The following is a 27,026-nucleotide window of genomic DNA, read 5'->3' on the forward strand; positions in this document are numbered from 1 at the left end:
ACAAAGATTTTCACGAAACAGACCACTACCTAGGAAGTCTGTCAAGATTCCAGCTCCATTTTCAAGGTTTCTGTGCTAGCCTTTTAGGTGAAGGTTTTTGTGCAGAGTGCAGCACTTCGCATGTTTGATAACTGTCTTCTGGCACAGCAGCACCATCCAGATCATCATTCGTGACCAGCTTTTGAGTGACTGTTGTTTGATTTACATTCTTCACTGTGTGGGGTTTGTTAGCCCTTATCTTTGTACTTATTGATAGCCTTTACATGGGTGCCTGTGTGATTTGTTATTACATGTTCCATCTGGTCACTATCTGCGTTGGGCCTCTGTCATCATTGCCTTTGTCTTTGTACATGGGTTTTGTTATATAGTTTGTGTTTGTTACCCGTGTTCCCCTTGTTTTTTCCTTGTTCATTAGCGGGGTTCATTCTCATGGCTTATCTAACTAGTACATTTGCTTTTTCCAGTGAAGAAAGAGAATCTATTTTAGGGAGTATGTCTCCTAGTTTTAATGATAGCCAACCTTACCATTTAGATTGGACCCAATTATCTCATTTAAAGAAGAAGCTCATTAAATTGCAATCCCATGCCTTCAGCCTTAAAGATTATAGCCAAGCAAACAAAATTCCACGTGGGCTACGTATCCAAAAATCCCCAGCCATGTTTGGAGAGGATGAGGAGTTTAAACATAGGTGGATTGCTCTATTGAACAAGTGTTCGTTTGATTTGATGTTGTTAATTATCCAAAAGGCCCTTAAAGAGGCAGAGGTTGTTCAGAAGGAGATTGTTACTTGTGAAACAACATTGAAGGAATCAGTTGCTCCAGCTACATTTGAGAAAAGGTATAAGGATCTGGATGTGAACATTTTACAGTTTCAGGAGAAACTTAAGGAATCTAAAAACCGAAAATTTGAAAGAGACAGTCGGAATTATACATCAGGTTATGTTTACAATTAGATTATGCCTACAGGTATCTCTAAAAAAATGGTTAGATGGAGGTACCCTATTAGTACATCTGTCACTGAGTGTACGGATACAGAGGGGTCGGCTACTACTTCGGGTGATGACAGTTATATTCAGGAGAGGAGACCTCATTTGGATAGAGCTTCCAAGAGCTATTTTAGGGGGTCTCAGTCTTTTCACAGGGACAGGAGACCCCGGGGCAGACGGAGGATTTAGTCATCAATTTGAGCTCCCGGACTTTATCCCAACAGGAACGGGCAGTTCTTAATCTGGGTCTTAGTTTTGTACCTAGACCTAGATACAACAATTTTGATACTCGGATAGATTTATTCAAATTGATTAGACTTTGAAATTAAAAAGGGTTTTTTTTTGGGACACACCCTCTGTCATTCCTGATGTGGTGAAACCCAAGTCCAGGTTTATACCTAGTGGAGAGTTTCCTGCGGTTCAGGTGTTCCAAAAAGTAGTGGAGAGAGACATTAAAAATCTGGAGATGAATAATAGAGCCAGGGTGTCCAATTTTTCTATAGAGGACTGGCACACACTTCATAGACTAGTGGAAGATTCCAATATCATTATTAAACAAGCTGATAAAGACTGTAATTCTTGATAAGGAAGACTATCTGAGTGAGGTCAGAAGGCTATTGAATGACAGAGATAGCTATAGTCCTATTCCTTATGATCCTACCTCCCACATTATGTCTCTTGTGAGAATAGTCATCAATGAAGCACTAGCCTTAGGGATTATCACCGATAACTTAGCAAAAGGCTTATTCAATCAGTACCCTAGGGTGCCAGTGTTCTACATCCTTCCAAAGATACATAAAGATGGTTTTCCACCTCCAGGGAGACCCATTGTATCCAGTTCTAATTCTATTCTTGAACCCCTTGCCATCTATGTGGATTCATTTTTGAAACCTTTTGTGTTTAAAACAAAATCGTATATTCAGGACACCAAGGATCTCATTAGACAGTTGGAAGGGGTCAGTATTCCTAAAGGATCCCTTATAGCAACGCTGGATGTTTCTTCTTTATATACCAGTATACCTTTAGAGGAGGCCAGAATGGTCATAGAGAGAGTATTGGAAACTAGGTATAATAAGGATCCTCCCACATATTTCTTGTTAGAATTAGTGGACCTTATTTTTGAGAAGAACTATTTTAGGTTTGATGACCAATTCTATTTCCAAATCAAGGGTGTTGCTATGGGCAGCTCTGTGGCCCCCAGTGTGGCTAATTTGTTCATGTCCGCTTTGGAAGATGCATTCATTTGGAATGAGACAGCTAATCCATTTTTTTCTGAGATTTTTATATATAAGCGTTTCATCGATGACATCTTAATCATATTTACGGATACCACACTGTTTCAGTCATTTTTGGGGTGGATCAATGAACTTCACACCAATATTAAATTTACTAGTAATTCCAGTCAGCACATGGTTCCATTTTTGGATACCAATATTTGGGTGACTAAAGAACATAAGTTGAGTTCCTTTATATAGGAAACCTATGGATAGGAACACATTTCTCCATTATGACTCTTGGCACCCTGGACATTTAAAGGACAATCTTCCCTTTGGCCAGTTTTTACGGGTCAAAAGAAATTCTACAGATATCATCCATTATCGTAGGGAAGCTGATTTGTTATCCTCACAATTGGTCAATAGGGGATATCCGAAGGAAGTTATATAGAGAGCTAAGACTAGAGCAGACACTACTAGATGAAGTGAGTTATTGCAGGATGCCCCAAAGAAACAGCTGGACCATCTTATCTGGTCTGTAGATTACACTCCACTATCTTCTCAGATCAAAAAGATCATCTATAGACATTGGCACCTTGTTTCTGATATCCCTGGTTGTAAAAAAAAAAAAAAAACCCTATGGTGGCCTTTAGAAAAACCAAGAGTCTAAGGAATTTTTTGACTCATTCAGACTTTACAGTGAGACCATCAGTGAGTAGGGCTGCACAAGGTTTCCACCCCTGTGGGAGTTGTGCAGCTTGTCTGCTCAGTCTTCCCACTATTGATTATTGGGACCCGGGTCTGAAGAAACATGTTAGCTTAAACTTTTTTGCTAACTGTAAGACAAAAGGACTGTTTATGTCATAGTGTGTCCATGTAACCTGTGGTATATTGGGAGCACTATGAGACCTGTTAAGACCCGTGTGCTTGAACACAGATCCAGGCTCAAGCACAGTATATTAGATGCCCCACTAGTGCCACATTTCATTGAGAAATCTCATTCACCTGACGATTTCAAGTTTTTTGTGCTGTTCAAATTTATTCCAAGGTCCTTTGACAAACAAGATAAGCAGAGGATCCTTCTTCAAAAAGAATCATTTTTCATTCACAAGTTCAATACATGTATACCCAATGGGTTAAATGTTAATTGTGACTTCTCCTGTTTCCTCTAAATAATCTAAATTATATAGAAAAGGTTAGTAAGACCAGCACAGCTGGTTTAGCTTTTTCACTCATTGTATAATTGATTGATAGTTGGGGAGAGTATTTAACTCCAAGCTCAAGCATTATTCATTAAGGAACACAGCATGTCCAAGTAGGCACGGTGGTGAGTTGCTGCCTATAGTGACAAGGTTTTCCCAGATTTAAGGTTGGTGTGTTTGTATTTATTACACATGTTCTTACTATGAATGTTGTATTATTAGGCTTTCTTCATCATGATCATTAATGCACAGATTACTATACTTCTGATGAAGATTTTCATGAAACAGACCACTACCTAGGAAGTCTGTCAAGAGTCCAGTTCCATTTTCAAGATTTCTGTGCCTAGCCTTTTAGGTGAAGGTTTTTTTGCAGAGTGCAGCACTTTGCATGTTTGATGACTGTCTTCTGGCACAGCAGCACCATCCAGATCATCGTTCATGACCAGCTTTCGAGTGACTGTTGTTTGATTAACATTCTTCACTGTGTGGGGTTTATTAGCCCTTATCTTTGTACTTATTGATAGTCTTTACATGGGTGCCTGTGTGACTTGTTATTACATGTTCCATCTGGTCACTATCTGCGTTGGGCCTCTGTCATCATTGCCTTTGTCTTTGTACATGGGTTTTGTTATATAGTTTGTGTTTGTTACCTGTGATCCCCTTGTTTTTTCTTTGTTTGGAGTCAGTCTGTGTGATCTTTTCACAACAGCTGCTTAGGTGGTCCACGGTTTCATCTGCTTCTTTACAAAGGCGGCACTTGCTGTTTGTTGTGGATTTTTTGACTTTTGCTCTTATTGCATTTGTTCTTAGTGCCTGTTCTTGTGCAGCCAGTATTAAACCCTCTGTTTATTTCTTCAAGTTGCCCTTCTTAAGCCATTGTCAGGTCTTGGTGATGTCTGATTTTCCACTTATATTGTGCAAATATTGACCATGCAGGGGCTTATTTTTCCATTTTTCTTCTAGGTTCTTGACTTGTTCTTTCTTGTAGGCCTGCTTTGTTTCATTGGTGTTGAATAGTTTTGCCTTATTGACCATTTGAAGTGCATCTTCTTCACTGTCCTTGATATATTCTTCAAGGCCTCTTTTCTCCTCATCTACTGTTTGATGGACTTGCAGCATTCCTCTTCCACCTGAGCTGCAAGGGAGGTATAGCCTATCGACATCACTGCGGGGGTGCAGAGCATGACTGATGGGCATGATTTTCCTGGTCTTACAATCTAGCGTCTCTAGCTCTGCCTGGGTCCAGTCTATTATTCCTGCAGTGTATCTGATAACAGGTATAGCCCAGGTGTTTATGGCTTGTATGGTGTTCCCGCCATTGAGTTTGGACTAGAGGATTTTTCTAACTCTCCTGATATATTCACTTCCAATTTTTCTTTTAACTTCAGTCTGTGCGATGTTATCAGCCTGGAGAATGCCCAAGTATTTGTAAGGTTCTTTCTCTTCCAGGTTCTTGATCTTGCTTCCATTGGGCAGTTCTATTCCTTCTGTTTTTCTTATTTTTCCTCTGTTCATTATTAATGCAGCACACTTGTCTAGTCCAAACTCCATTGCTATATTGCTACTGAATTTACGGACAGTGTTTAGCAGTGATTCAGTTTCTGACTGGGACTTTCCATACAGCTTCAGATCGTCCATGTACAGCAGATGGCTGATTTTACTTGATGTTGATGGCGATTACAAACAGAGGGGATAGTAAGTCCCCTTGGAAAATGCCTCTTCTAATGCTAACCTGTCCAAGTGTCTCGCCATTGATTGTTAACTGTGTACTCCACATGCTCATTGCTTTTTTAAAATAAATATCAATGTTTTTGCTGACACCAGTTGTTTCTAAACATTTTAGTATCCATGTGTGAGGCAATGAATCGAAGGCTTTCTTGTAGTCAATCCATGCAACTCTTAGATTGGTTTTTCTTCTCTTGCAGTTTTCTAAAATCATTTTGTCAATCAGCAGCTGGTCTTTTGTGCCTCTGGTGTTCGGGCAATTTCCTTTCTGTTCAACTGGAAGCTGTTTGTTAGTTAATAAATGTTGCATCACTTCATCTGCTATTTGCCATTTAATAATTTGAACATGGTTGGCAGGCAGGTTATCGGTCTATAATTACTTGGAACTGCACCTTTTGCTGGGTCTTTCATGATGAGATGAGTTTTCCCAGTTGTTAGCCATTGTTCAATATCAGCTCCTTGCAAAATGTGATTGAACTGTTTTGATAGTTGTTTATGAAGGCTTGTTAGTAGTTTAAGCCAAAAGCCATGCAGTTCACTGTTGCCTGGAGCAGTCCAATTTTTAATTTTCTTTGCTCTTTCACTTATTAATTCTGGTGTTATTATTAGATCTTGCATTTGTTGGTTACATTTTTTGACCTCTTTCATCCAGCCTGCTTTTTTATTATAATCTATTGGATTGTCCCATAATTTTCCCCAGAATTGCACTGTTTCTTCTTTATTTGGTGTTTCTATGTTTCTTGCAGTTTCTCCTTCTATGCTTTGGTAGAAACATCTCTGATTCAACTGGAATTGGAGATTCTGCCTGTGTTGTGTAATTCTGGCTTCATACCTGCTAATCTTCTTTGACACTGCTGTTATTTGCTGCTTTATTATTTCCAGGATTTCTCTAATTTTCCTTGAATCTAGGAGGTACTTTTGGATCAGATACTGTTTGGTGTTTTCATTCCTCAGCTTCTTGTCTTTCATATCTTTCAATTTACTAGCATCTGATCTAAGCCCGGAGATTTTATTTTCTAATCTAATCTTCCATTTAGGTGATGTATTGCTTTCTTTTTTTTTTTTACAGGTCCACTGATCTTATATCCGAGCTCTTGTGTTGTTGTTGTTGCTGCACTGTACATTAGTTGGTTTGTTTCTTGCAAACTATTGGTTGTTATTTCTGCAAGTGCAGCATTGACATCTTTTAATGCCTGAGCAAGTTGGTTTTTGGCAACTGTTTTTAGAGCTGGAAGTCGAACCCTGGTGGTTGTTTGGTTCATGTGCTCAGTTATTTTTTGCTTTAGTTCTTGTTGCTTTTCTGTTAAACGGCATTTGGGTTTTTGAGGTGAAGGCAAAGGGGCGGTTGCCTGGTTTTGATTTTGAAACAGTTCAGCAACGGTGGTATTCTCTATTTCCAACACCTCCTCCACCTGCGCCTGAGCAACTGCTTCAGTTGGTGGTAATTCTTCTTCCATATCTTGAGCCTGTGTTGCTCTTTGCAGTTCTTCCAGCTCAACTCCTGTGAATACTTTATTTCTTATTATGAATCTTCTCTGGTCTGCTAGCCTTTGTTCTGTTATTTGTGTCTGGATGCTTCTCTTTCCAAATTTGGTACATTCTTTTAAAATAACCTCTTCTAGTTGGACTAGACTTGTAATAGCAGATCATTATTTCCTTGTTGGCATTTTTCGTATATTTTTTTCGGTTAAGCGAAGTTTCTTCCAGTAACCTTGCAGTCTTGAGCCCTGGTTGCTCAACTGAAGATCCTGAGTCCTGTAGCCCAGGGATCCTCAACTTTGGGCCCCCAGATATTCTTGGACTTCAACTCCCAGCATCCTCAGCTAGAGTGGCCTTTGGCTGGGGATTCTGGGAGTTGAAGTCCAAGAACATCTAGGGGCCCAACATTGAGGATCCCTGCTGTAGCCCACTTGCCACCAGATGTCCAGGGACTCCAGCACCTGGCGCGGTCCTTGTTGACCCGGACGACAACCGATCCGGTATAGATTTATTAAAGTTACGTCTCACCATATTGTTGATGGGAGAGGCACTCTTTGTCTGGCTCCTCTGGTGAGACCTGTCCAGTATGGTTGGACCTCTGGCATAGCTCTCACCTTCCTCAGAGCACGCAAGCCCCACAACCATGCCAAGGTAGTGCCTCATTATTATTATTATTATTATTATTATTATTATTATTATTAGATTTATACACCGCCCTTCCAAAAATTGCTCAAGGCAGTTTACATAGAGAGATAGATAGCTAAATAAATAAGAAAGATGGATCCCTGTCCCCAAAGGGCTCACAATCTAAAAAGAAGAAGAAGATAGACACCAACAACAGTCACTGGAGGTACTGTTATAGGGCCAGTTACTCTCCCCCTGCTAAATAAAGAGAATCACCATGTTAATTATTCCAATGATGTCAGCAAAACCATTTAAACATGCTCCATAATGGGGTGAATGACAGCAATGACACAGCATGTCATGGATATTGAGAATAAAATCACAATGTAACAATTTCACCAGAAACTCATGCTTTTGTTCTACAGAATTTAACATAGTTAGCTATCCAATTAATTGATTAATTAAGTTGGACTAACAATAGATCAAGGACTAAGCAAAGAAGTTATATGTCACTGAGCTTTCTATTAAGAGGAGGATTGGAATGCTGACAATTCTCTAAGTTATGATTTCTGCATAATTATGAGAAATTCTAGGATACATCCAAATGCAGAGTTAGATTGCTTTTAGCACCTCAACATCTTTGCAGATACCTTTTTTTTAAAAAAAAAATTTATTAATTTTTACATTTCTATACCGCCTTTCGTTACAAACAACCCCAAGGCGGTTTGAAATGATTGATCTTTTATATAAAGCCCTTTGTAATAACAGATTTTGATTTTTATGCAAATATGTATAAAATATTTTGATGCCTTACATATAGTTCTCATCTTGAATGTGGTCAATCCACCACCCTAGTGAACATGAACTCATGAAGTGCTGCATTCTTTAAAACTGGAGCTTTGGACACTTTGCAGTTTCTGATATAGCTTAAGGCAAATCTAAATACTGAGGTCTGAAAAGTTTCTTAATTAGAAGCAATCTGCAACATGATATTATCCCACTCTTAACTATCACTCCTGTTCTTTGGGATATTGTGGTAAAGACTAGCTGCTCCTGGTGGATCTGCGGACTGTCTTTGACAGCAGTAGCAGCTGGCAGACATTGTGGGAGGGGGGCAGGGGAGAACCTGGTCACCGACGCCAGAGCCTACCCCGCTCCCCTTTCCTCCATGCCAGCGGGGTTTATTTCTTTATTCAGTTAACATATTTATATACAGCCCAAAACCTGCGTCTCTGGGTGGTGTATAACAAAAACAATACAAATTCTAAAAGCCTGCCCAAACCTGCCAGCTTGGAGAAAAAGAAAGGGGGGAAAGCAGAGGCAAATGCAGAAAACAGAAAGGTTTTGTGGAGTGGGGTGGAGGGCGGGGGGAAGAAGGCAGAGGCAGAACAGCCAGGGCAAAAAGCAGGGAGAAAGGCAGGAAGCAGAAAAGTAATGGTGTGCCCGAACCGGTCTGGCAGCCATTCCAAAGAATGGCCGAACTGCCGGACCGGTCCGGCCCTGCCAGGTTCGGGTCCGGGTGGGGGGTATGTCTTTAAGGGCGGGGAGGGCTTGCTTAGCCCTCCCCCCTCCTTGCCCCCGCCAGCGCCCGTATTGAACACTATAGGGGCGCTGGAAACCAGCCGCCCCCCCCCGCCGCCGCGGCAAAATAACCCCTAAAACCAGCCAGCCCTCCCTCCCTCCCAGCTAGCTGCCCGCCCGCCCGCCCCCCACCCACTCACCCACCCACCCGGTCGCTCACCCGGTCGCTGGATAAAAAGCGAGAGGAGCTCCGGCACAGAGCTCCTCTCGCTTGGAAGGCCTCCAGCAGAATGGTGGCTTGCGCGCGTGCCGCAAACCACGCCGTTCTCCAGAGGCCCGGTCTACCCGCCGGGAAAGGGCCGGGTAGACCGGGCCTCCGATCGCTGGGTAGACCGGGCCTCCGGCGATCGGAGGCCCGGTCTACCCAGCAATCGGAGGCCCGGTCTACCCGGCCCTTTCCCAGCGGGTAGACTGGGCCTCCGGAGAACGGCGTGGTTTGCGGCGCGCGCGCAAGCCACCATTCTGCTGGAGGCCTTCCAAGCGAGAGGAGCTCTGTGCCGGAGCTCCTCTCGCTTTTTATCCAGCGACCGGGTGGGTGGGTGAGTGGGTGGGGGGCGGGCGGGCGGGCAGCTAGCTGGGAGGGAGGGAGGGCTGGCTGGTTTTAGGGGTTATTTCGCCACGGCGGGGGGGGGGGGGCGGCTGGTTTCCAGCGCCCCTATAGTGTTCAATACGGGCGATGGCGGGGGCAAGGAGGCGGGAGGGCTAAGCAAGCCCTCCCCGCCCTAAAAACAAGGCCCCCCTTCGGTGCCGGTCCGGACTTCTCCGGACCGTGCACATCCCTACAGAAAAGGAAGGGCAAAAGGCAGAAAGAGGGGCAGGAGGGAGAAAGCAGAGATTGCATTTGCCCTCCCACCAAACAAGCTAGTAAAAGATCAGACTTACCAGCACTCAGGGAATCCTCCAGAGCAAGGAAACTTCCTCCAACACCTCCTCTCCTGCCTGAAACTTCCTCTTTTGGACTTACTGGCTGGAACAGCTGCTACTCAAGCTGCTCCAGCCAATCTGATTCCTAGGGGGCTGCTCCTGACACTGCCCCCAGGAAGAAGGGAAAATACATATTAAAAATATACTCCTTGAAGCAACCAGGAAGTGCAATTTTTACCCATTATTTTAGTTCTTCCTGGGGGCAGTGCCAGGAGGAGCCCCCTAGGAATCAGATTAGATGGAGCAGCTTGACTAGCAGCTGTTCCAGCCAGTAAGAACAAAATAAGAAGTTACAGGTAGGGGAGGATGGGCTGGAGAAAGCTCTCTGCTCCAGAGGGTTCCCTGGCTGCTGGTAAGTCTGAACTTTTACTAGCATTGTTTTTGGGTTGTTGGGTTGTTGTTTTTGTTGAGTGGGGGAACAGCCCCTCCTGTTCTTACTGACCAGCCACCATTCAACAGTAGACTGAAAACTCATTTGGAGATGACCAGTAAAATGAGATGCACACCCACACTCTCTGGTGAGACAGTTGCATGTGTTAAACACACAGACACTAAGTTTCTAACGTTCACTTAGCTGATGTTTCATGAAGAGAGCTGTGCGGGAAGTCCAGTTTCATTTATTCTGTTTGTTATGAATGATAATAATATTATTGTTAAAATCAATAAAAATTGAATTTGCAAAAAAAAGTTTCTAACGTTCACCTACAGGTGAATGCTGCCTGCACTTTGGCTCATATTTATATGACAATACACTGAGGCAGTTATCACTTTTATAGATAGAATATCTGTGCATGCCACCCTTTGTCCCACAAGCACTGAGACTTTCTGTGGCTGAGTGCCAAACATGTCTCCTCTCATTACAACCATGTGAAGTGGCGCTCTTACCCCAAGACTTCAGGGCTGAAGTCCAGAGCCTCCACACACCCTGGCGGCCCCCAAATCCTCTTTAGACTGTCCCAGGTGGTGTGGTCGCTGCTGGCCTGCACTGCACCAGTATGATTATGACCTGCACTGGGTGCTTTAGAGACAGAGTGGGGAGTGGGGAAAGAAAAATGTGGGATGTGACTGTGTTAAGTAGCATCATGAAATGTTTCTACTGCTGCATATTTGCATAAATATACCCTATGTGTTTAAAATATTGTGTGTGTGTGTGTGTGTGTGTGTGTGTGTGTGTGTGTGTGTGTGTAGGGGGATGATAAGCAATGGAAAGATGATAAGCAGTGGGAAGGTAGTCTCCAGCAAGGGGGTGAGGCTCCAAAGGCCTTTAGGTTCAGACTCCAAAATTACCTAAGTGCACCTCTGGCCCTGTGCAGTGCTTGCCAGCTCAGCATTAATGTTTCATTGTTTTTTAAGGAAAATTTGATACTTTAAAAGCCAAGCTACACGTTACAATATAAAGCAATAATCAAGAGACAGGCTTAAAAGTGGAAGTGTATGTTTTTTGTTTTGGTCAAAAAGCAGCTGTGGGTTCTCCTGATCCACACTGAGATAATGGAATACATCCCCTTGCTTTCCTCACCATTTTCTTACTGAACCCCACAGCTATTTAATGACAGCTATCATATTGTGTAGTTTGATCCCCAAGAGAAGGATAGAAGTACTAAATGATCTTCAAGATCTCATCTTCTCCTTGGTTATTTGAAGTCACTTCTTGTGTGTCTGCCTCAGTCTGTAATGTGCTTTCTGTGTTAATAATGGTCTCCCAGCCTGCGAGTCATTTTGGAGACATTTAGGAATCCACTTAATCAAAAACCCTCCCCAGTAGATAACCCTGGGAACAGCATATGGTGGCAGTGACTGCAGCCAAGTTCTGTTTCCAGGTTTATTGCAGTATGGGATGTGTGCTTTTGTTGATTGTTGAAGAAATAAGGGCACTCTTCTAGGGGGTTCTAAGCTAGAAACAGGATGAACACTTTGTACATGTATCTCAGGAGTTTAATATCCAATGAGAAATACACAACAATTTTGTTAGCTGCCTCGTAACACATTATTCTTTGGATGGCTCACGTGCAGACAATAATAGAATAGCATACAATTAAAATACATAAAACTAAACAATATTACAATAAACAGAGTGAGGATGCCTGGCAAGCTATTCCATAAACAGGGTGCCACCGCTGAAAAGGCCCTCTCCCTAGTGGCCACTCGCCACAACTCATTTGGAAGAGGCATTGAGAGCAGGGCCTATGAAGATTTCAAAGTCTGATAGGGACATGTGAGGCAAGGAGCTCTCTCAGGTAGCCTGGGAGAAAGGAAACCATACATTACTGTTCTCCTTCATATCAATTAATGTAAATATTGGCACTGCAAATCCAAAAACAAAACAAATACAATTTGAATTGTTGGATCAGTTTGACCCATGGAAAGGGCTGGCCCAAGCCAGGCAGCCTCTCCCACTTTGCCCACATGGGCACCTCCTGTTGTCTGAGCATGTGGGCAGCCCCCCATCACCCACCCGGTCACCCACTTGCTCTCCTCACTGCTTCTGCTGTTATCAGGGCAGCCGGCCTGCTGTGGGGTGTAATGACATCATGGTATGATGCTGTAATGTCATTATAAGGCACCACAGCAGGCCGACTTCCCATTATAGTGCACCACAACAGCAGGCCTGCTCCATGGCAGGAGTGGTGGAGGAAGTCAGCAAGGAGAGCAATTGGACAGGTGACAGGGATAGTGATAGGGAGTGCTTGCTCACAGAGGTGCACCTAGATAATTTTGGAACCTGGACCTAAAGGCCTCTTGCTCACACACCCCCACCCCCACTGCTGCCATAGAAGCTGCAATGTGCTATTTTTTATACCAGAGCATGCTCAGGAAAGCTGGAAATCCTTTTGTGTGTGTGTTGTGTATTTTTAGAAGAGATTCTGAATAAGATACTTCCCACTGACTTGCAGAGAGATACCACAATTTGCATGGACAATCTTGCCACTTAAATTAGTGGGCCGCTCAGCATTTGGAGGCCCCCAAATTTTGAGAAGATCAAACAGAGATGGAAGGAGTATACTGAAAATCTGTACAACAGGGACATCAACATCCAAGATACTCTAGAAGATATTCCCTACTTGCAAGAACCTCTAGTACAGGAAGATGAAGTTAGATCAGCACTCCTGTCATTACCAAGTTGGAAGGCTACAGGAATTGATGGAATAGCTACAGAAATATGGCAGGCAACAGAAGAAGAATCAGTCAAGGCTCTAACCAAACTATGCCAGCAAATTTGGAGAACAACACAATGTCCAACAGATTGGAAGAAGTCAGTGTATATACCCATACCAAAGAAAGGAGATTTAACAGATTGCACAAACCATCGCACAATATCCTTAATCTCACATGCTAGCAAAATAATGCTCAGGATCATCCAACACAGATTAGAGCCCTAGGTGGAAAGGGAAATGCTGGATGTTTAAGCTGGTTTCAGAAAAGGCTGAGAAACAAGAGACATCATTGCTGATGCACACTGGATAATTGAGAAAGCCAAAGAATACCAGAAAGAAGTCAATATGTGCTTTATTGACTAGAGAAAAGCCTTTGATTGCATCAACCATGTCAAGTTGCAGAATATCCTTAGGAAAATGGGGTCCCAGAACATCTCATTGTCCTCATGAAAAACCTATACACAGGACAGGAAGCCACAGATGAGCGTGGTTTTAAAGCTGGAGGAAGAAACATCAAAAACCTGTGCTATGCTGATGACACCACTCTGATAGCTGAGAATGCAGATACTCAGCAAGCTCTAGTAATGAAAGTCAAGGAGCAGAGTGAAAAAATGGGACTATGACTAAATGTAAAGAAGACTAAACTAATGTCTATGGGTACAGCAACCAGCCTCAGAATTGCCAATGAAGACACTGAAGTGGTGGATAGCTTCTGCCTTTTAGGATCGACCGTCAACAATAAAGGATCCAGCAGTCAAGAAATACGCCACAGACTAGCACTTGGTAGGGTTGCGATAGGCAGAACTGGGGGGGCAGGTAGGGCACATGCCCTAGGTGCCACTGAGGTGGGGGCACCATGCCAGTTCCTGCCACCCCCACCCCATTGCCCACCTGCCCAGCCCCAGGGCCCCTCAGCCACTTGCCTCCAGCTCCGGCCTAGGATCGGCGATGGCGAGGCCTAGGGTCAGAGCAGCCTGCAAACTGCAGAGCTCTTCTCTCCCCGCCTCTCAGCTGATTGGCAGGTGGGCGGGGCTTCCAGAGAGGCCTCGGAGTAGGCCTCCCTGAAGCCTGAACTCCGCAGGCCCCAGCAAGCCCGGAAGGAGGCTGGCAGAGCTCCCTGCAGCAGACCAGACCATCCAGCACAGCTTTTGCCAGGTAGGCTGTGAATTCCTTTTTGTGGTTACCCCTGTATATAGGGATCTGCTTGCCATAGGGCTTTGATATGGGTTAGGGTTAGGGTCTCTGAATATTTAATTTAAAACAGACTAAAACATGTGCTGGCTTTAAAAACAAAAACTATCTAAAAAGGCCTATAAGTGGCTTGTTTCATGGCAGGAAGTTACAAAAACTTCTGGAACAAGTATATTTTTATTTATTTTCATTCATAAATGCACTTATGTTCAAGTTGTTTTGCAACCTAGAAGGTCTGAGTGAGAACTGTGAAGCATGTGCGGTGCTTTTATTTTATTTTATTATTTTATTTTTCTTGTGTGTGAACTGCTCTCCAATAACTCGCAGGGACTTCAGGGTAAATCTGGCCAACATGTGAATGCAGCACCTCCATTCCAGAGGAGATGTGTGTTAAAGGGCTTTAAAAGCCTCCTGTGAAAAACCTCCTGGAATCAAACTTTACTGAATTTGTTCAGAATTCTGAGAAAACAAACATAGGCTCACCCTGCATGGTTGAAAGTCTCCTTTGCTAATCTGCAGCAAGGGGGCCATTTTAATAATTAGTGTTTCGAGTGTGTTCTAGGCATTAAAAGTAGCACAAACATATAGTACTCAGTGTATATCACTATATATTGTGAAGTGTGCATGTGTGTATTCAGTGAAATGTATTTCCAGGCAGCATACTTATTTTGAAATATCAGACTTAAATCCTTGTGGGCCTGGGGTGTGTGGAGGCCCTGGACTTGAGGGGCTGGGGGCCCATTTTAAAATCTCATCTTGGCCCATTCCAACCTTGCTATGCCCCTGGCGATCACTACACATGGGTTTCTGCACAACACCTGCACAGAAGAAACTTCCATGTAGAAAATGTGTCTCTTGTAAATTGACCCTGAATTTTCTATCCATGACTGGGATATCTGAGAGTCAATAATAAAACTATAATAAAGCACGCTGCTTGTGACAGGAAGGGGAAAATTACAATGATTTCTTAGTCTGGCAGGGGCTGGTTTTGGCCCCGGCAGAACTTGGCTGTCTACTCCTGTTTCAAATTCCTCTGTCTAGTGTGGCAAACTAATGTATCCTACTCCCTCTTGGTGTCAAAGTAAGCACTAGTGTGGTGAATGCACATATACCCCATCATGAGCCAACAGATCATAAGACAAAGGCTGGCAGGAATCATTCACTGGTTTATAGACCCACCACCACCACCTTCTTCTTCTCCTATTTTGCTAGCGGCTATTTGGGCAGGTGATCCTCTAGGACAAAGTCATGTTTTTTTTTTAAAAAAGAATGAGATGAGACAGAGAAAATGACACTTGGAATCCTCGCATAACTCCTGACTGTTGTTCTAAGTCTTTTACAGAGATGGCTCATGTTTTCAGGTTTTGATCAACAACCATGTCTAGATGGTACAGTGTTCCTTTTAACAGGAATTTCCAGATATTGTTGACTACAAGTCCCATCCCTGTTTGGACAGGGGCGCAATTTCAGTGCTTGCCCTAGGCGCTATTTTCCCTAGTTATGCCTCTGGATGAAGGCCTTGGAAAGGATATTTAGATGCCATGAGGTGGCTACACCTACAAATATTAGAATTGTTTGGACAATGGTTTTCCCCGTGACACTCTATGGATGCGAAAGCTGGATTTTGAAGAAGCAAGATAGAAAAAGTGTTGGAAGTTAAAGGACTTTGCGCTGTCTCTTGTCTCAGACAGTGGAGGACAGACTAGTGAGTCAGAGAGCTAGAGGGTCAAGACATTGGTCATCCCTTCTCTACTGCTCTGACACTATCCCTTTGGATATGTAGATTGCTACTCTTAGGGATTAACTTCCTTCCTTTCTCTCTTCCCCTACCAGCCCTTCTACCTTGCAACATGCAAGCTCCTCTCCCTGTACCATGTGTGCAGAGAAGATGCAGAATCCATCTGCATCCAGCTAGATAGATAGATTAGAGATCCTAACTCCTCACTTTCCTATCTAGAATGGAGTTCCTTAATAAATGCCTTATATATTGATTTGAAACTATGAATTGGCTCCAAGTTACTTTACTCTCTCAGCATACATGCATGCCTAACTAAATTCTGCTGCTATAATGAGAAAGGGATTCTTTCACCACAGAGAATTTCCAACAAAAAGTATTGACGCTTTTGAACTTTGGTACTGGAGAAGACTTTTGACCATGGACAGCCAGGAAAACAAACAAATGGATCATAGAACAAATCAATCCAGAATTTTCACTGGAGGCACAAATGACCAGGCTCAAATTTTCATATTTTGGACACATTATGCAAAGTCCCAGCTCCCTTGAGATGTCCATAATGCTGGGAAAAGTTGAAGGAAAGAGGAGAAGAGGATGACCAGCAGCAAGGTGAATGGACTTGATTTCGACAGCAATGAATGCACCACTGAGAGACCTTAAAGGCCAAGTTGAAGACAGATAATCCGGGAGAGAATCTATCCATGTGGTCGCTAAGAGTCGACACCGACTTGACGGCACTTACTTAATCAATCAATCAATCAATCAATCAATCTTGGCTTAAAATTACTGTGCATGTAGTGTCATGTTTGCATTTTATTATAAATGTAAAAGCGCCACCTTACTAGGCCAGCCTGTCCCGTCGTCTCAAGGCAGGATACCCTACTCCACCGTCCGCGCCTCGTTCACATCTCTAATGCGTGACATGGGCGAGCCGGGAATCCTCACTCACCCCAGGTTGTGCCCCCGCCGCGCGAAGCCTTTCTCCCTCCTGTGAGCGAAGGGCCTCCCCCCGATAACTTTGTCACCGTTTGTAATTCTAATTACTACTTTTAATTGTAACACTTTGAGCTCGTCCCACCCTTCGGAAGTGAACTGGGTGACAGACATGCAAACAACAACCACAACAAGCAGCCGCGCGGCAGCAGTGTATCTAGCGGCCACCGCCTGCTTCTTCTGCACCGCGGCAGCCCCTCAACCCCTCGGTTCTTTCTCTTTGCCTCCTCGCGCGGAGTTCCACAAGCGCCGACTCCTTGTCTTGTAAGAGTCGCGTTCGCGTTCTTGCTGTGCGCGCGTCCTGCAAGAGGCCTTCAGAGCGGGAGAAAGGGCCGCACAAGCCGAAGGAAATCAAGGATCCCCGAGGAGGGTAGCAGGGCTAGTCAATCTCCTCCATGAAGTACCCAGGAACAGTTCGTGGCCCGGCCCGGGAGCGACTTCTGCACGCCAGCTCCCCGGGCTTCCGGCGGCGAAACACACTGAAGAGGACCGTCTGTCACAGCAGCAGGTCTGAGGCGGGGTGAGCCGTGGCCGCACCGCCCCTTTCACTTTCAGTCCTCTGGCTCGGCTCCCAGAGGCGAGTAGGCGGCTCTTGCCCTGCTGGCGGGAGTGAGAGAGGGTTGCTGGCTCCTCGCTGCAAGCATCCGGGCTGGGGGCAGCGGCTGCACCTCCGCTGGGACGGGACGGAACCAACCCACACGCATGGCTTCGACCGTGGCCCCACTGAAGAGAGTGGCTCGGGAGGTTTTGGCTGCGGTGGTGAATCGAACCGGCCTCCGCGGCATTCATCGGGTCAGGTACAGGCGTGCGGGGAGGGACAGATGCCAGGGCGATGGGCTCTTCGGGACCAGGACAGAGTGTGAAGGGAGGGAAGGGAAGTGCCAAGGGGTGTTCCAAGCCAAGTGTGTGGGGAGCAGGCCTTTGGAGAGCTCAGGGAGGAAGGGAGAGGGGGGGTGGGCCAGATCTCTGGAGCTTTATACTCGGGTAGGGGGCGTATTAGCCCACGGGAGTCAGGATAGAACATGTTGGCTTTGTTTATCTTTAAAGGGCAGGTGATTGAATCGATGCCAAGATCCGTTTCTGAAGAGGGGAGGGTGACAAGGCAAAAGGCATTTCAGGGGAGAGTTGCCTGAGAAACTGGGATGAAGGTATTTTAAGGGCAGGAGTGGGGTGGGAGGTCAGGGGAGCAGGGCACTTGGGGAGGGAGAGAAGTGATGATATATACTTAGACGTGGGGCTGGGATATGTATGGCAGCTGCCCAGTGGCCATTACTTGAGGGTTAAATAGTGTAGCCATAGAGAATATGTGAAAAGAACAGCAAATAAGACCCAAGAGGACTTGATTTTGAGTTCAATGGAACTTTGAACTCTGAGTTCAATGGAATCTGAAAATAATTGCCCCCCCCCCCCCCATGTAGTCCTCTGTTAAAGTAATTGTATACAAGAAACAGTTCTATTTGTCCACACTGCTGAATATGTGCATTTCTGGAGCATTTAACCCACCTCTTTATCCAGATAAAATATTCACGTAATATTTATTATCTCCTCCCCCCCAATCCACAGCTGATAGCAATTAGAAGTCTCTTGAATCTGATACTCCATAAAGAATGAATCTTGGTATTGGGAGGCTGGCTGGAGGCTGTGACTTCAGAGTGGTGACATAGAACCATAATTATTCACAGCTTCCTCATCATTGTTTTCCTGCCTCATTCTTCTATATCTGGCTGTGGCAGTGTGAAGGTTTCTCTCAGTAGTTGAGCCATCTCTCTGATCCCAGCAACAGAGTTGTTTTAAAGTTGTTACACACATGCTCAGCTCACCCAGTTTCTGTAGATGTGGGCAGGCAGTTTGAATTAGGGTGAAATATATGGTACCCACACTGCCTTGGGTATAGGAACCTGGACAGTTTCTGTTTCATGTTACTGATACAAGCATTTTGGACTAAGAAGCAGTTGTATCCCAGTCATTGCAGGCCCAGTGCCCAAAAGGGTAATGCCATTTCAATTGTTGCACAAAAGAGATTGTACAAGGTTGGTGCATTTGAGTAGAGTGAGTGACCCTTTTACAGTGAGAAGTAGAGTAAGCACTATGGTGCCACAGATAAATGTATCTAAACCTCTCTTTCTTGAAAATCACCTAGTATACAAATCTGACTTTCCTTCTTTCCTCCCTAATTTCTGTGGGGACAGTACTGGAGCACAGAACTGAAATTATTTAACCTAAATCAGCAGGAGTAAAGGGTTGCTTTAGGTCAGCCAAGCTAAAGTTGTGGTGCTTCTCATTTATTTACTGCTATGATGTCCTCTAGATTTAATTACTTCCCTTTTTAAATATTGGGGCAGGGGGAGAATGATTTTGTTTATTTAAATAGTTAGACCCTGCTGTTTGGTCAGCAAAGAGAGCTCCCATACCACCATGCAATTTACAAGAATCAAAATTAAAACTAAATCAAAAAGCAATTGGGTAAAAATCCATTAAAACCACACAAATGGGGGTGGGGGAGAACAGCAATTAATATCATGGGAGAGTAAAGCTAATGCCAACTTAAGGACACACAGAGGCAAAATGACTTTCACCATCTGCTGAAACACCAGTGAAGAAGAGGCTAAGTGGGCCTCCTGGGACAAGGAGTTCCACAGCCTGGGTGCTGCACCCCAAAAGACCACCTTGAATCCCCACCAACTGCACTTCTGATGGTTCTGGTATCTAGATCATTTATCTTGCAAGCACTTAAAGTTCATGTATTTCTAAGCTTGCTTACCCTTTCTAGATGCTGATGAGAACTAAGTTGGTTCTCTTCATGTCATGTTTTTGCTCCCTTCTTGCAGGACCCTGTGCTGTTCTTGGCTCATTTGCTGATATCTGAGATAATTTGTGCAAATACTGTTAAAGGAATGCAGCAGTTTAATTTGAAAAGTGAACTCCGCTATCTTTACTTAAGTTGACATTCCTTCGACACCCCTGACAACCATCAGGAAACCAGCAATGTGCATGATTTTTCATTTTTTAAAAACCATCTTTAGGGCCCTTGTATTATTGCAATTGCCTCTAAACCTTTAGATTGAAATTATAATGCAAAATTGGGATACTGGGTCAAAGGTAGTAAGCTCTATAATTCAACACTGTACTCTAAGGGGATTTCTATCCTGTTTCCCCTCACAGAATGAACGATTGTCAGTAAAGTATGTCACACATCAGTACACTTTTAAATCCCTTCTATTTGTCACAAATTGCCATTCTAATACATACCCACCCTCAAAGTACCTCACACATAGGAAGCTGCCATATACTGAGTGAGACCATTGGTCCATCTAGCTCAGTATTGTCTACACAGACTGGCAGCAGCTTCTCCAAGGTTGCAGGCAGGAATCTCTCTCAGCCCTCTCTTGGAGATGCTGCCAGGGAGGGAACTTGGAACTTAGATGCTCTTCCTAGAGTGGCTCCATTTCCTAAGGGGAATATCTTGCACTTGCAGTGCTCTCACATGTAGTCTCACGTTAATATATAAGCAGGGATTAGCTAAGGGGACAAGTCAGGCTTGTTACCACAAGGCCAGCTCTCCTCCCTTTAGACCAGGTCTCCTTCCTGCCATGACAACTCAGAATATACATTTCTAATTCCTTTAATGTTTAACTTTACAGGGAATAACTTTTTATTGGCAAATATATTTTGCTCTTGGCCATTGCTAAACAAGAGTCCGTGACGTTGCAACCCATTGCATGCTTACCTAAGAAGAACAAGTCCCAATGAATTCAGTGGGATTGATTCTCAAGGAAGCATGCATAGGCTCAGCTGTAAGCAAAGACACAGAAAATAAGCAGGATATGGGGGCATGTGAGGAAGGAGAAGATGTGTGAGGAAGAAACATCTTCCTACTCATAATCTTACACATTTGGTTAGGCTTCTTTGCTCCTTCGCAATATGTAACAGTACAGGTGGATCTCATTAATCATGGTACCGCTATTCATGATTCCACATATCTGCAGTGGAGAATAGGCACCCGGCCTTGATATCCACAGATACAAAAGGGTTAAAACCCATGTTTCCACAGTTCCTAGGTGGCTGGAAATGACCTCTGAGGTCATTTTTGGCCACCATTTTGTTTAAAGGAGCTATTTTGTGGCTCTTCTGTTGAGAAAAAAGATCCCCCCCCGTGATTTTTCACAGCAAATTGGCAGTTTTGAGGGGCATTGCTGGTCAGCAGGAAACCTGCAATTTATTTCAATTATTTCTGCTGTTTTTTGCCATGTTTCTGACTACTTTTGCCTTGCAGGAACCTTACTTCCCAATTGCCATTCACTCCATGACTCATTATCCACAGTTTCGTTACCCACAGAAATTGGCAGGTATCACCGTGGATAATGAGGTCCACCTGTATTTACTTAATTTTTTTTCATTTCCCCTTTTCTTCTGTATCTCTGGCCACATGCCAAGTAGAACCTTGCATGATTTTTGCAGCACCACCTGTTGGCCAGCTCTTGCATTTGGAGGAGAACCTACCCACTACTTTCATGGTGGCTAGGGAAAAAGATGAGTTCTCAGAATGCAAGAGATGGCTGGCAAGTGGTGCTGCAAAAATTGTGCAAGGTCACTGCTCGGTGTGTGACCAGAGGATAAGATTTGTTAGCAGTGTTGAAATGTGTGAATGACCTCAGGGGTGCTACTGACAAGATTCTGAACCTTACATCATTCGAATCTAGATACTTTGTAATTCTATCATTACACTAGTCCTTGTGTAGTGCAGGAGTAGCCCATGCAAACATTTGGGTGTTGTTGGGTGGTTTTTTTTATAGGAAGGCAAACAGGCATCCCAAATGCAAAGGAGGATTGGGCTCCTGTCCCTTCATAAGAACAGCCCTACTGGATCAGGCCCAAGGCCCATCTAGTCCAACATCCTGTTTCACACAGTGGCCCACCAGATGCCACTGGAAACCTACAGGCAAGAGTTGAGGGCATGCCCTCTCTTCTGCTGTTACTCCCCTGCAACTGGTACTCAGAGGCATCCTAACTTCAGTACTCATATAAGCTGTAGCAGAGGAAATCCCACCCGCTTTCTACACAGCTATTAATATTACAGGAGCCCAGATCTCCTTTGCATCTGGATATCCTGCTGGCAAATCTAAAATGGCAGGAAGAAACTTTAGGAAATACATTTAATCAGGAATAAGTCCCCCCCCTGCAGCTTTCCCCCCTCAACTCCCTCTAAATCCTGCTTTCCTTGAACCTTCTTCACTACAAGCATTTAGTCACCATGCCAAGAACAAGCGTTGCCAGTTTCTAACTGTTCCTTCAGACCCCCCATGCAAACTACAAAAGAAATGGAATGCGAACCTTTCATATTGCTTAGGGTCTAGTCTCCGGGGATGCTGAATGTTTTGCACAGTTGGTACCCCCCGCCCCCCGCAAGCACTTGTGATTGCTGAGCATCTGAGAGGGAGAGTTTCTCTTTGTTACTGTTCTGTAACAGTGTTTGCTTTATTTCTTCCATTCCCCCCTTTCAGCTGTATCTCTGTAATCTCATTTCATGCTTACAAAAGAACTCTTGGCTGTTACTAGTTCTCCTGTTGCCAAGATCCTGTTGCCAAGTATTTAAAGCATTAATATGTTTTAAAATAGTAAACATTATGCTAATTATAAAAATTAGTGGCTTCTAGAAGGTTCAAGAGTCCAGTATCTGCACTCAAGCAAGGCTGCAGCCACAGATAGCCTGTGGGAGCATGACCCTCTCAGGCATATCCCAGGCTCCTCTCTGAATGTCCAGTTTTTAGTGGGGTGGGGGTGGGAAAGTAAGTCTCTAGCCCTTTTCTTGTGGACATATATAAGGGTAAACATGCAGGTTGTATTCTACCCAGTAAGAAGTAATATAGTTAAATAACTTTAAACCTATTTTGGCAGGCTATATTTTCTTTTCTGGCAGCTCTACAATTATTCTTCATTCTATTAAGCTCCCTCAACTCAAAGATGAGCCTGTCTCCAAGCAGCTTTACAGAGCACAATGCCAGATAAAGTGACAAAGACTCTTTCTCCCACAACAAATGAAACAGCTTTTGCAGTAGTCCACACACTTGCATAATGGCCAAGGCTAACATATGACTGTGGCCAGGGGTGGCCCCCTCATGAGGCAAGGGGAGGCAGTTGCTTCAGGCAGCAGATTACTGGAGAACAGTGAGATGCCCCCTCCTGCTGCTGCCCCCATCAGGTCTGATCTAAGCTTTGCAAGGACCACCTCCACTTACAATTCTTGCAAAGTTTAGAAGAAATACAAGGATTGAAGAGGAGTGGCTGGCAAAATTTCTTCCTCCATGCCACTTTCAAAGCTTGCAAAAGTCAGCTTTGAAAGGGAGTTGTCCCCCACCAGGGATGTTGGGTAAGGAAGCATTTGGTGCCTTGCCTCAGGCTCTGCAGTTCCTTGGATGATCATCCCAGACGGTGGCCAGTGCACCATGTTCCATTACTCTTCTACCTCTGGATTGGTCGCATTGTCAGTGGAAGCAAAGAGATTTCTGGTAGATCTTAGAAAGTAGTAGGGGCAGGATTCAGGAGAAGCAACAAGAGAAAATATAAAGAACCTGGGGAGTGGCTTAGGGTCAGGCAGCAAGTTGTCTTAAACAAGAAGTATACAAATTCATTTGTATATTTCCTGTTTAAGACAACTTTCTGTATCTAGCCACCCAGAGACTAAAGTTTGGGGAAGGATACAAATGTGAAAGATAGATAGACAGATAAAATACAGTGAGCTCCAGATGCACTCAAGTTGCTGGATCCTGATTGCAGTGCATACCAAAGGATACTTTGCATTTGTCTATAGCATTTCTGCTTTACATTGCTTGTAGCACAATTGTATTTTTTATGAGCCCCATCTAATACAAGTGTTGCCTGTGCCCGTATGCACTGAATTATGCAAGGGATCTGTGCTGTTTCCTTCCCCCACTGCCCTGTTAAAAAACCCAACAATATCTAGTGAAAATTGCAAAGTTGAGTGTTAGTAGTTTATCAGATTTCTGTACCTCCTGATATGTGCATCCCTAGGTGGTGTGCATAAGTCAAAATGCAACAAATATAAAAACAGGATAAAATGATTAACATTTATGATATAAAACCAATTAAAATTAATTAAAAGCCTGAGAAAATGGGTGTGTCTTAAGGGCCTTTTATAGTGGTCTCTGCATCATCTGACTTAGCAAATTAGCAAAACTGCAGAAAATATCAGACCAGATTCGAACTAGGAGAAGTTGTAAAAGAAGATATATGCTAAGGGTAGTAAAAAAAGACACTTTTGGGAAGTTCTTTAAATTCAGACAGGGAAGTACATCAGTCTTAAAACCAGCAGTGTCATTTTGGGGAGTTTAGAATAAAGCCATTGTACCCCTTCCCCTATATTTCAGACTACATGAGATTATTCCTCAGGAACATCTATATCTGGAGCCAGCCCCCACCCCCACCTCAATATATTGAACTTATGAACATGATTAACATGAACTCAATATCTCAAAAAATACCTCAAAACTTCTTAAAGTACCTTGTTGCTCAGAACAGGCACTGTGGGCAAGGCAGAACTGGGTACTTCCAGCACAAAGTTTAAAGTAATTAAAAATCTAGTTTAAGTATAAAAAGGAGACCGTTTACAGGCAAAAAGGCAATTTTTCAAAACATACAAAGTACCGTGTCATTCTGCTTGATGTTAGGCAGGAGACTAATAGATCTTAGACATCAGGTTAAAGTTTAGAAATAAAAAGCTTGCATCATGAACAGAGTCTTCCTCCACTCAGCTGGGCAGAGTAGCTGTTGGCACACTCTCTGGAGGTATGCAGCTTAGGATCAGCCAAGGGCCTAACAAAGGTGAAAACTAAAAAAATGCAGAAGTCGTCTCAAGAGGCAAACACTCGGAACAACAGCAGCAAAGGCCAAAAGACACAAGCCCACCTAGTTTTTTAAAAGAATGGTTTTGTGTTTTCCCAGTGTAGCATAGGAAAGACTGTAGAGCTGGGCTAATTTACATGTTACTCATTTATCTGTGCAACATCCAGCTTGGGTGTTGGGGGAAATGGCTCAGGCTGTCTGAGGTTTCAGATGGGCCAGGACCTTTTGATGGACAATCAAACTAGAGATGGTGCGGGGGGACTGTGGGGGCACTGAGCACTTGCAATTTGATGGGCACCGGGGCGGCAAGGAAGTTCGCTGCCATCCTGCGGGGCTGTTTTTAAGGACAGCATCGGTGGGGGAAACACAATGTACGTGTGTGTGTGTGTGTGTGTGTGTGTGTGTAAGATCACCCTCCCTGTTCCTTAAAGGTAACGCCGCCCGCCCCCCCCCCCCGCCCTATCTGTCAAACCAGCCGAACCACCGGGTCTTCAAAACGGTCCGAAGATCTGTAACAGGGGGCCTCTGAACTGGTTCATGCACATTCCTATTCACATCTCTGAATCAGACCCCAAGTTTGAGAAAGTAATTTACTTGATGCTTACAGAGTGTGCCAGACAATGGGGAGCCACTTTACAGTACGTCTCACTCATTCTCCCCTTTTGGCTGTTTTTGACAGTTAAGAAATCATGCAGGAGTTACTGCATAAACAGGTTCAAAATCAAGGAGGATTCTGGTATATGATTCAAAAGAAACTCTGGGCCTAGAACAAGGGCTGGTTTCATGACAGTGTACATATTGCACTTTTGGAGAGAGCATATAGTCTGAAATTGCTCCTGGATCTGGCATGATATTTACTGAATCAATATGGCATGGCGTATTGATTCGATAAATCATGGCAGTGGTTTAGAAGCACCTTACATCTGATAAGCTGGGAATATCTCCTCTTGGACAGTAAGATCGTTGCAACAATTATAACTGCTTTTGTAGCCTCAGGGACTGACTATTGCACTGCTCTTAAGACTGTCCAGAAACTGTAGCTAGTGCAGAATGTCCTGTCTTTTAATGACTATAAGCGGGTAACAACACAGGCAGCCAGTGCTGTGCCAGCTCCGCTAACTACCAGAGTAGTTAGCCCCCATCAAAGTGCTGGTTTTGATCAATAAATCCTTTCACAGCTTGAGATCGATGTACCATTTTCCAGTGATATTTTGGATTTGAATTCTCAGTAAAGCCTGCGGTGTGAAAAATGCCCAGATGGTCAATAGTACAGCTGCCGTGTGGAGAGGCAGGAGGACTCTGCATGCATACCCCTAGGAGCACTCCTAGTACCCCCATTGGGAATCCCTGATCTAGGGCATGTAGGTTGGGAGATGGGAGAGTGGCTTCTAAATACTATATTTATTTGTGTTAGTGTCTTAACAGTGCAACCATGCAACATTTTTTTTGTCTTGGTTCGTTTCCAGGTTTGGAAGAAAAATTCCTGGAAATACAAAACTGCCTGTTTATAGCCTTCTCTTCTGCACTTAAAAAAACAACACCTTCCTTTATTTATCTAGCCTGCCCAACCATTTCCAAATAATAAAAGTTTAGTCTGTTGAACATTTGCCTGCTGGTTTATACCTTTCTCTGTTTGTTTGTTCCTACCTAATCACCCTCATTCTTCCACAGCATCATGATCATGATCTTGGCTTGTACTGTAATAAAAATGGTTAATCTGTTTTACTGCATGAATGGGAGGATTGAGAGGATGATGTTTTGCCCTACTGATCCTAAAAGCAGTAATATGGCATGAGTTATTTCTCAGTTCTGTATTTAAGACAGACATAATCCTTTTCAGACATTATGAATTGCAGACACTATACATACAGCATCCTCAAGAGTGCACTATCATGCCCCATCCCTGCCATAACATGTGCTTAAAAACCCATAAGAAAAGCCTTGCTGGATCATGCCCAAGGCCCATCTAGACCAGCATCCTGCTAATCACAGTAGCCCACAGGATGCCTCTGGAAAGCCCACAAGAAAGAGGTGAGGGCATGCCCTCTCTCCTACTGGCTTGACATCAAACCAGCTTGGCTCAACGGGTTTGGGGTCAAACCAGACCAGCCTTGGCCAGTTCAAGTTTGAACTGAACTGGCTGGGTGCTCTACTGGTAAAGGGGCAGGGGGACTTCCATAAGCCTAGAGGGAGTGGGAGGGGAGTCAGTAACTACTTACAAGTACTTTTTGTTAAGGTGGCTGCAGGGGTCGGAGGGTGGCAGTTCCACCCCACTCCTTCTGGCCTCCCCCAAAGTAGCCAGGGCCACTGGCAGCCCAGTTCGGGCCTCTGCACACACATGGAGGCCATTTTAGTG

The 27,026-nt window shown here is 44.1% G+C and overlaps 1 protein-coding gene across 2 annotated transcripts in view; it reads left to right on the top strand.

The window, feature by feature from the left end:
• ACSF2 (acyl-CoA synthetase family member 2) overlaps window positions 1-27,026 on the top strand; it is a 122,664-nt gene that overhangs the window by 7,000 nt on the left and 88,638 nt on the right. Inside the window, exon 1 of one of the 2 annotated variants that reach the window (XM_053302657.1) lies at window positions 17,120-17,607. The exons of the other annotated variant lie outside the window; for it this stretch is intronic. Coding sequence (XP_053158632.1) covers window positions 17,513-17,607 — 95 coding nt within the window. The 5' untranslated portion in view covers window positions 17,120-17,512. Of the gene's footprint in view, window positions 1-17,119; window positions 17,608-27,026 lie in introns of those variants that run through there. 2 annotated transcript variants of the gene reach the window in all.

The sequence above is a fragment of the Hemicordylus capensis genome, chromosome 2 (assembly GCF_027244095.1).
Source record: "Hemicordylus capensis ecotype Gifberg chromosome 2, rHemCap1.1.pri, whole genome shotgun sequence".
NCBI lineage: Eukaryota > Metazoa > Chordata > Lepidosauria > Squamata > Cordylidae > Hemicordylus > Hemicordylus capensis.